Genomic DNA, 9766 nt, shown 5'->3' on the forward strand with positions numbered 1-9766 from the left:
TAGCGACTACGTGGGATGTTCTGGAAAGCATGGCAGGACATCGCACGGTCTATGCACGTGTTAAACTAGGTGACCAACTTATTAATTAATTGTTACCGAATAGGTATGGGTATGGTAGGGACTACGTGGAATGTTCTGGAAGGAATGACAGGACATCGCGTAGTCCACACACCTGTTTAACTGCGCAGTATAGTTTGTTCAAAATGTGCATATTACAGGCGGTTCTGTCCAGCCTCAACCAAGTCCAGTCAGAAAATCAAAACATTTCTATTTTGTTAAGCCTGCATCAGGCGCCGGTAAGGCTGTATTCTGAATTAAAATTAGTAAATTTTGACAGTTTATGATGAGCTGGGTAACCTTTGGGGCAAGCATTGTCCCAACGGCACGTGTACCAGTCACGTACCCAATCATTATAAATAGAGGGCCGCAATAGGCCCCAGTCAGACTGAAACCAGACGGAGACTGAAACTAGACTGAAATTAGACGGACATCAGACGGGAATAAGACTGAGACTGGGTACTTCCGCCTCACATACACCTACGTCACCGCCTCCTCTAGGGCCACCTTTGAGAGAGAGAGAAAGTGAGAACTCTTGTCTACACTTTGAATAAAAGCCGTCAACAAGCTTCTACCCTACTCCTTGTCGTCATTTCGACCAACACAGCCATCCATAGGGCGACATGAGACGACATTTTGTCTTTTGGTTTATTCAAACGTAAACACACTGTTTTACCAAACATTACTTTTTTGCACTTTTATAATTGAACCACGTTACGCAATGATCACAATCACAAGAAAGACTTTTTTTTTGCATAAACATTTCCGTTTTTTGGGTCTTTGGAAATAAAGTGATAACCAATTATGTTATGCATTAATTACATATATGTATTTTGTTATGAACAATGGCCAATGGGATACAGATGTAAAAGTTATGGCTTCTGTGAGTTCGTGATTTTGAAAATCACTATGAAAGTTGACAGACGCAATGACATAAGGCTGCTGCTCTTTGGTCGTAAGAAACCTAACATTCGAGTAATGTTCCAGTGTACGGTTTTATTGGTTTTCAGCATGATGAAAGCAGAATTATTTCATAGCGAGCACACTTTTGTACCACAGACAGAGACCCACAGTGGTTTATACAAGATGTAAGATTTCGACATTATTTCACATTTTAGATATCATAATGGGAAAAAACCAAATCCTACTGCTATAGATAAAAACATACTCAGCAGATTTTCATCGAAAATCATTTACATGAATACTTTTTCTGACCAAAACACACACTTTGTGTAAAGAACTCTGATAGAATTATGACTTTGGTTGAATTGCAACAACGACTGTAGCAGAATATGGACAATGACTCCGATTAATATATGCAGTGTTTTATTAGAGTTAAAATACGAAACGTGAAATGTGGTAATCAACACATAAATATCAAATACATTTAAGATCATATGAATATAAGAAATGCCCGGTACCGGTATAGGAAATACGTAAATACAAAACGATATATTAATTACAAATAAATCTTATCAAAATGAGTGTAAATCGAATCCCACGACCAATATAAGTCTAAACCAGTATCGTATGTTTAAACTTTGCTTCATCATATAAAAATAAGTAACAAGTGATAAAAGTAAAAACAAATAACAAGGTTGTTTGTAAACAAACAATGAAATAAGCAATATGTAAATAGTGCATGCCACAATTTTATAACACCAGCTGTGAACACAATACTTAAAAATATTCTGCAGTAATCAATTTCTATAACCATCAAGAAAAGTATAATAATAAGCGTGCGTGAAGGTTTTATACTGTTTACAGGAACTATGTGGAGTAGAAATCACATACTCTATATATTGTCAGGTATTAAATCTATTGCTGACGATCATATCATCTGATCCTGTGTGTTAAGCACTTGTTGCCATTTGTCATCAGTTTTCATTTACTTATATACTGTCATCGTTTTCCTTTATGTCAGTTTTCACTTTCTGCTTCTGTCACCAATCAATGACGGCGTCTTCCTAAATTGCATCGACTATCGTAAGACTTCATTCTCTAATACTGTTCAAAAGATCTAGGTAAGCTTGTAAGATTTCACTCTAAAAAAACCACTCTCTACTTCTGTCGTCATTAATGGTAAAGACTCTATCCTCTACCTCTGCCGCATACTCTCAGAGAATTTTAATCGTAAAGACCCCTCTAACTCTATCGCTTACTATCGTAGACTTTCATTCTTTTTTGTCGATCCCGCTCCCACTCCTCGAGCTCTGCCGAGTCCATCATCTGACGCATGATCTCCCTCATCAGATCATCACAGTCCCCGAACACACGACAGCCCAGTTGGACTTTGGTGGAAGGGTCCTTCCTCTCACAAATGTCGTCATACGGAGTCGTCTGTCTGTAACAGGAACAGACACAAAGGAATCAACAACAGTTGTGGAAAATCGCTCTAACAATGAGTCTATGACAGATTCTAAACCCCTCTGAGTGCCATTTTATTTGTTAGGTAGAATCTATAAGCCGCTTCGCACCATTCTAGGTTGTTTGTTAGAATCTAAAACACGCTTGACATCATTCTATGTTGTTTTGCTAGAATCTTCAACCCGCTTGGCACAATTCTAGGTTGTTTGTTAGAATCTACAACCCGCTTGGCATCATTCTAGGTTGTTTGAAGTCTAAAACCCACTTGACATCATTCTAGGTTGTTTGCTAGAATCTACAACCCACTTGACACCATTCTATGTTGTTTGCTAGAATCTACAACCCGCTTGACACCATTCTATGTTGTTTGCTAGAATCTACAACCCACTTGACACCATTCTAGGTTGTTTGCTAGAATCTAACACACGCTTGACATCATTCTATGTTGTTTCCTGAAATCTACAACCTGCTTGACATCATTCTAGGTTGTTTAGTTAGAACCTACAACCCGTTTGACATCATTCTAGTTTGCTTTCAGAATCTACAACCCGATTAACATCATTCTAGGTTGTTTGCTAGAATCTACAACCCGCTTGACACCATTCTATGTTGATTGTTAGAATCTACAGCCCGCTTGACACCATTCTATGTTGTTTGCTAGAATGTACAACCCACTTGACACCATTCAAGGTTGTGTACTACAATCTACAAACCCGCTTGACATCATTCTATGTTGCTTGAAGAATCTACAATCCGCTTAACATCATTCTAGGTTCTTTGAAGAATCTACAACCCGATTGACATCATTCTAGTTTGTTTGCTAGAATCTACAACACGCTTGACATCATTCTAGGTTGTTTGCTAGAATCTAAAACCTGCTTGACATCATTCTAGGTTGTTTGCTAGAATCTAAAACCTGCTTGTTATCATTCTAGGTTGTTTGTTAGAACCTACAACCTGTTTGACATTATTCTAGGTTGCTTGAAGAATCTATAACCCGCTTGGCATCATTCTAGGTTGTTTACTAGCTGCAATATTGTAGCTCAAAAGACTTATAGACAGAAAATGGTGTCGTCTTTAGAGCTACAATTGGTGCCTATTACTGCTAATGGAGCTAAGTAATGATTATGCAAACCATTATAAAACGTTTGTTGGCATTTTATCGTACTTGTTTGATATCGCCAACCTACTAGGCAATAAAACTGAACCACATAAAATATCTAATTCTCATCGAGGCATTATTTCTTTTACGTAATACATATGGAGGTCTTTCTGAAGGTTATTTATACGGAAAGTCCACAAATTGTGAATTTGACGTCTTGTGAGCGGTACAGTAGATATTATGAATGGTAGTTATGTTTGTTTTGGACAAAAATAATATGTAAATGCATGTATACCCATTAAATAATTGGAAACCTACGTACAAAAAAGTATAGAAAACTGTGCCCGAGTGATTTTCGGAGGTAGTGCTCCACTACGACACATAGGGACCAATTCGTACCTGGCCGATTCGTTCTAGGTTGTTTACTAGAATCTACAACCCGCTTGACATCATTCTGTGTTGCTTGACAGAATCCAGAACACGCTTAGATCATAGTTTTCTGATAGAATTTGTAACTACCTCCCCCACCAGGTGCCGTTCTTTCTGACAAACCGGAAGCTATATCATAATTGTTAAACATATAGATTTACCTCTATGCCACCTCAGGATAGAGGGGACATATTTTTTCTCATATTTTGGCACTCATCATCTGGTTATTTAACTATATGTAAATTATATAATAAGTACGTTATTGAAACTTGGCACACACATTTTCTTAAAATCCATTTCTCTTGACCTAAATTTCGGTAACACTAGATTGAAGACTTAGCTTTCAACGTACCTATTACAGATGACCAGTCGGACAGGTTTCTGACCTTTAGTGACCAGACTGTTGGCCGGAGACACCCTCAGGGTCGATCCGAGGGTCAGCACCATGTCTGCTTTCCTGGCGTTATCATCGGCACTACCTAGAACTTCCTCCTCCAGGTTGTCTCCAAAGTTAATGATGGTGTTCATCAGATAACCTTTACATTTCTGTAGAAAACGACAACAGGTACCCAGTAATAGTAAAGTGTACATATATTTCTATTTTATAGACTTATTTTATTTTTAATTTTAAGGATTAAGACAAAGTTCGTTATCAGAAATATTTAAAGGAGACACTTATTCAAGATATGTACTAACAAGGTATCTGTTTTTTTGTTTATTTTTGTTTTATGACCGATCGACTGCTAAAATGCATTACATTTTTTATATATAAATAACCGAGATACATGTAAACCATTGAAAAACATACAAAATGTAGTTGGTTTCCAATGACGTCTAAAATTTCGGAAGTTCAAACAAATCCTACACTTAAGAACAAATGGACAAGTAAATCAGAATATAGCATAGCGGAAATTGAAGGTGATTAAATAATTATCAGGTAGCTCAATATGTAATTCATATGATTTATACTAAAAGAAAAGCAATGAGAAACTCTATGAGGAGACGATGAGAACCTTTGGGATCTGAACAAGAGTATGACAATGTTGGACGTCTATAACTAGAGGCAAACAGTGGATACATTGGATTAATCACGGGTGGACAATTACTAGTAAACATAACTTTAATTACAGGTGGACAATTACTAGTAAACATAACTTTAATTACAGGTGGACAATTACTAGTAAACATAACGTTAATTACAGGTGGACAATTACTAGTAAACATAACTTTAATTACAGGTGGACAATTACTAGTAAACATAACGTTAATTACAGGTGGACAATTACTAGTAAACATAACGTTAATTACAGGTGGACAATTACTAGTAAACATAACGTTAATTACAGGTGGACAATTACTAGTAAACATAACTTTAATTACAGGTGGACAATTACTAGTAAACATAACGTTAATTACAGGTGGACAATTACTAGTAAACATAACTTTAATTAGAGGTGGACAATTACTAGTAAACATAACTTTAATTACAGGTGGACAATTACTAGTAAACATAACTTTAATTACAGGTGGACAATTACTAGTAAACATAGTTAATTACAGGTGGACAATTACTAGTAAACATAACTTTAATTACAGGTGGACAATTACTAGTAAACATAACGTTAATTACAGGTGGACAATTACTAGTAAACATAACGTTAATTACAGGTGGACAATTACTAGTAAACATAACGTTAATTACAGGTGGACAATTACTAGTAAACATAACGTTAATTACAGGTGGACAATTACTAGTAAACATAACGTTAATTACAGGTGGACAATTACTAGTAAACATAACGTTAATTACAGGTGGACAATTACTAGTAAACATAACGTTAATTACAGGTGGACAATTACTAGTAAACATAACATCAGAGATATCATAATAAACATACAGACTTACATTGACAGTAGAAGGATAATGAGACTTACTGTATCGGGGCATATTCTCCCTGTCCTGTGATTAATTCGACATTGTGAACACTTTTTCGCCGGCACCTTTGGGTCCTTTGGACCAAACCGATGGTTGTGATTCATCACATAACGTTTCGCACACTTTTCACATTTTTCGACAAAGCCATTTCCATGAAGTTCTGAGATTTTGTCCTCGGGAATACCAGACAGACGATGGAGGCCGTCCGTATTCTGACTGATGACATACTGAAGGTGGCCCATCTCTATCAGTTTGAGTAAGGCCTCGTGTGTGTAGGTGGGACGAAGAGACATTGTGTTTCTCTTAGGTTTCGATTTTCCAGCTTTCTGGTTACCTAAAATATTAAGATTGAATAAATCATATCGTAAGCTTTATATACATTGTATTTTTGCGCTAAATACATCAAATCTTCCATCTAAAAAGCATTTGTAGTGAATGTAAGTTAAAACAGTAAATACATAGTCTGGTGTAAATTAATGTTAAACTCACCATGATCCTTTTCTTTGTCTTGGTTGGTCCATTTTCCATGGATACCACGAAAATCTCCAATACCGGCTGACGTTGAAATCCCAGCTCCTGTTTGAAATTAAGGCTACAGATGATGATAATACATCATAATCATTGTTTGTAGATATTCTTGTTTTTGTTTGTTTGTTTTTTAGTGCTTTTTGTTAATATTCCAACAAAGTTAAAATGGAATTCTGGTTTTCGGCATGATTATCAAACAATCTGGTTAAAACCAGCTCTTCAATACGCTTAGCGTAAGCTACTGAAGAGCTGGTTTTAATCAGATTGGATTATCAAAATGATAGTTAGTTGAGTGACAGGGCCTGTATAGAGACACCGCTAATTACAAAAAAAAAAAAAACAAATGCACACTGTTCTTTTGCTCTGACAATTTATCTCTGAGAACCTCTCGAAAAATAAATCAATGAATTAAAGAGGATAAATAAGTTGATAGACAATAAATACGGATGCCTGTATTAACAAGGTTAACATATTTCCATATTTTATGTATATTTGTAAATATGCATGTGTAACACAACTTTAGGAGGGCAGTATACATGTATATTTATTATATTTGATTAACAATCCCGTTGTTGCAACAGCACAATAAGAACAATTCAATATACGGTGATAACCAATGTTAATGATACCTGTGAAGATGTTGGGGTATATATAATGATTATTTACAATGATACCTGTGAAGATGTTGGGGTATATATTATGATTATTTACAATGATACCTGTGAAGATGTTGGGGTATATATAATGATTATTTACCTGTAAAAGCTATAGGGTATTTGCTCTCCTTGATCATGTTGGCTATCCTGGAGGCATCAGCCAGAACACAGTCCATAGATTGGTGGAATTCCGCTGTCTCCTCAGCCTCCAGGACTAGTGACCTTTCCTTGTTACAGAGTTCCGTGACCTTTGAACTGTGGGCTAGGTCACTCAATGTCTCCCAGCAGGTCATGTGGAACACGCCCACTCCGTCATCATCCCAAGTGGCCAGAAAGTCTGAGTCATGTATAAAAATAATACATCATTTAAAACTTCAATATTATTTTCAAATATTTGACATATTTCAAATTTGTATGCCTTCTGACATCAGAATAAAAACAACAACAGTGCAGTCCAAAAATATTGCGAAAGACACGTCTAGAATTGTTTCATACATATGTGACTAAAAGATACCTGGTGTTGCCTTGACAGTGTAGCCCCTAACGTCGGCCCTTGCATCTTTAGAGTCAATAGTGCCCCCGAGTTTACAGGATTTCAGATCACACTTATATGAGCCAGCATTTCCTTCTTCTCCACTTGCAGTAGCCATTTTGTGATTTCGAAAATTCTTGCGTTGTCAAAGCTTTTAAATATATAACCATCAATTAATAAAAAAAAAACGTGTAAAGAAATCACTAAAGGTAAATTATTCACAATATGTTTACTAAATTTATGTATTTTGACAAGATTTTGAGCACAAAGTTTTATTCTAAATGCATCATTATCTTTAAGCTTAAAGATCAAAACATATAAGTGAACTTAATTTTAGGTACATATCTTTGTTTGACTTATTCAATACGTGTTTTGCTATATATTGTATTCTGTTTATGTAGCATGGCAACATGTAGCTACAGTGTATATATATATATACACACACACATGTAATTAAATGCCTACGTAACACAATGTGATCTGTCTACAGTACACCATAGCTAGATATAACCCCCTCACCTATTCACGTATATGTACATATTGTACACTAACTGTACATCTGTAACTACATGTACAACGTGCTACACGAAAATAAATAATACATGTACATACATATACATGTATAATCATACAGCCCTAATTTCAAACATCGCTGTCAATGTGTAACGATCGATTTTTGTCAGTAATGAAGATCAGTATGTATTGATATTAACATATGTCATGTATATATATCATTATATATTATGTACAGAACTCACTTCAAAAATAGATCAATTACTTACTGTATTAATTTCGGACAACCAGCTGAAACGCAAGTTTTTCGAAAGTGAAGTCGGTGTAGAAAGGACAGCAGTATTTGTCTATTTGCTCGTTAAGTTACATCTGATTACAGGTATGTATCTACAGGTATGTCATAACTAAATCAGGTGATGACGTCTTAGGTGACGGTTTCTGAATCATATTGTTGTTGCAACGCAAAGCGAAACTAGGATGTAAACAAACCAAGTCTGGGTCTGTTCAACGTTTGTATAGTAGATAGACTTGCTAAAGTCCCAGTCAAAATAGGAATATGTAACTGTATAAAACTGACTTTTTGGCTTTGAATATACAAACCGGGAAAGGATTTACAATACAAATTATGTACTAACACAATATAATGTACATCAGTAGTGATCACATGTAGAAAAGGATGAAAAGCAAAGGCATAAATAGGCCAGGTGCACACGCTAAATGACAGCCTGTTTTAAGTAATGGAAATACCAACTTTCTCATTGTGACCCATTCTATTAATCAGAATGGATAAGTTTGGGGATTTTAGTGAATACGTTAAGGAGTGCTGTTCGGTTAGCTGCATTATTGTAGCTCAAAAGACTTTTAGACAGAAAGTTGTGTCGTCTTAAGAGCTACAATTGGTGCCTATTACTGCTAATGGAGCAAAGTAATGATTACGCAAACCATTATAAAACGTTTGTTTGCATTTTATCGTACTTGTTTGATATCGCTGACCTACTAGGCAATAAAACTGAACCACATAAAATATCAAATTCTCCTAGAGGAATTTTTTTTTACATAATACATATGAAGGTCTTTCTGAAGGGAATTTATACGGCAAGTCCACAAATTGTGAATTTGACATCTTGTGAGCGGTACGGTAGGTATTAAGAATGGTAGTTATGTTTGTTTGGACAAAAATAATATGTAAATGTATGTATACGCATACAATAATTTGAAACCTACAAAAAAGTTTAGAAAACTGTGCCCGAGTGATTTTCGGAGGCAGTGCTCACGTACGAGACATAAGGACCAATTCGTACCTGGCCGAAAGGTATAGTAGGCCGGGTACGTATATTCGTTCTACTGTTCGGTCAACTAAAATGTCGCGAGGAGGTCGGAACGACATGACTTTTTTCTTGTGTAAAGTAGACAAAACAAGTGTCTTTTGTAAAGTGAACAAAAGTGTATGGAAGTCACATACAATGGGGACAACCTACGTCATCGGAAGTGATATCGGGCACACAAAAACAATGAAAAAACGCCCGCTTCAAGATGAAAATCGGCTGAAATTATGACATAAAAGCAATGCATCTTCTAAACCTATCGCGCGTCAAAGACATTGTATTGTTAGAGACTCTGTGAAACTATAAGATATCGTCAAACTA

General features: G+C 35.9%; 1 protein-coding gene across 1 annotated transcript; it reads right to left on the reverse strand.

Moving 5' to 3' along the window:
- Nucleotides 1-1034: 1034 nt before the first annotated feature.
- LOC138316683 (NAD-dependent protein deacylase sirtuin-6-like) lies at nucleotides 1035-8590 on the reverse strand. Its single transcript, XM_069258351.1, has 7 exons — nucleotides 8390-8590; nucleotides 7590-7758; nucleotides 7176-7412; nucleotides 6381-6467; nucleotides 5891-6225; nucleotides 4308-4501; nucleotides 1035-2401 (listed from the first exon to the last, which is right to left on the reverse strand). The coding sequence occupies exons 2-7, from the start codon at nucleotides 7723-7725 to the stop codon at nucleotides 2209-2211; spliced, it is 1182 nt and encodes a 393-aa protein (XP_069114452.1). The 5' UTR covers nucleotides 7726-7758; nucleotides 8390-8590; the 3' UTR covers nucleotides 1035-2208.
- Nucleotides 8591-9766: the final 1176 nt, after the last annotated feature.

The sequence above is a fragment of the Argopecten irradians genome, chromosome 1 (genome assembly GCF_041381155.1).
Source record: "Argopecten irradians isolate NY chromosome 1, Ai_NY, whole genome shotgun sequence".
NCBI lineage: Eukaryota > Metazoa > Mollusca > Bivalvia > Pectinida > Pectinidae > Argopecten > Argopecten irradians.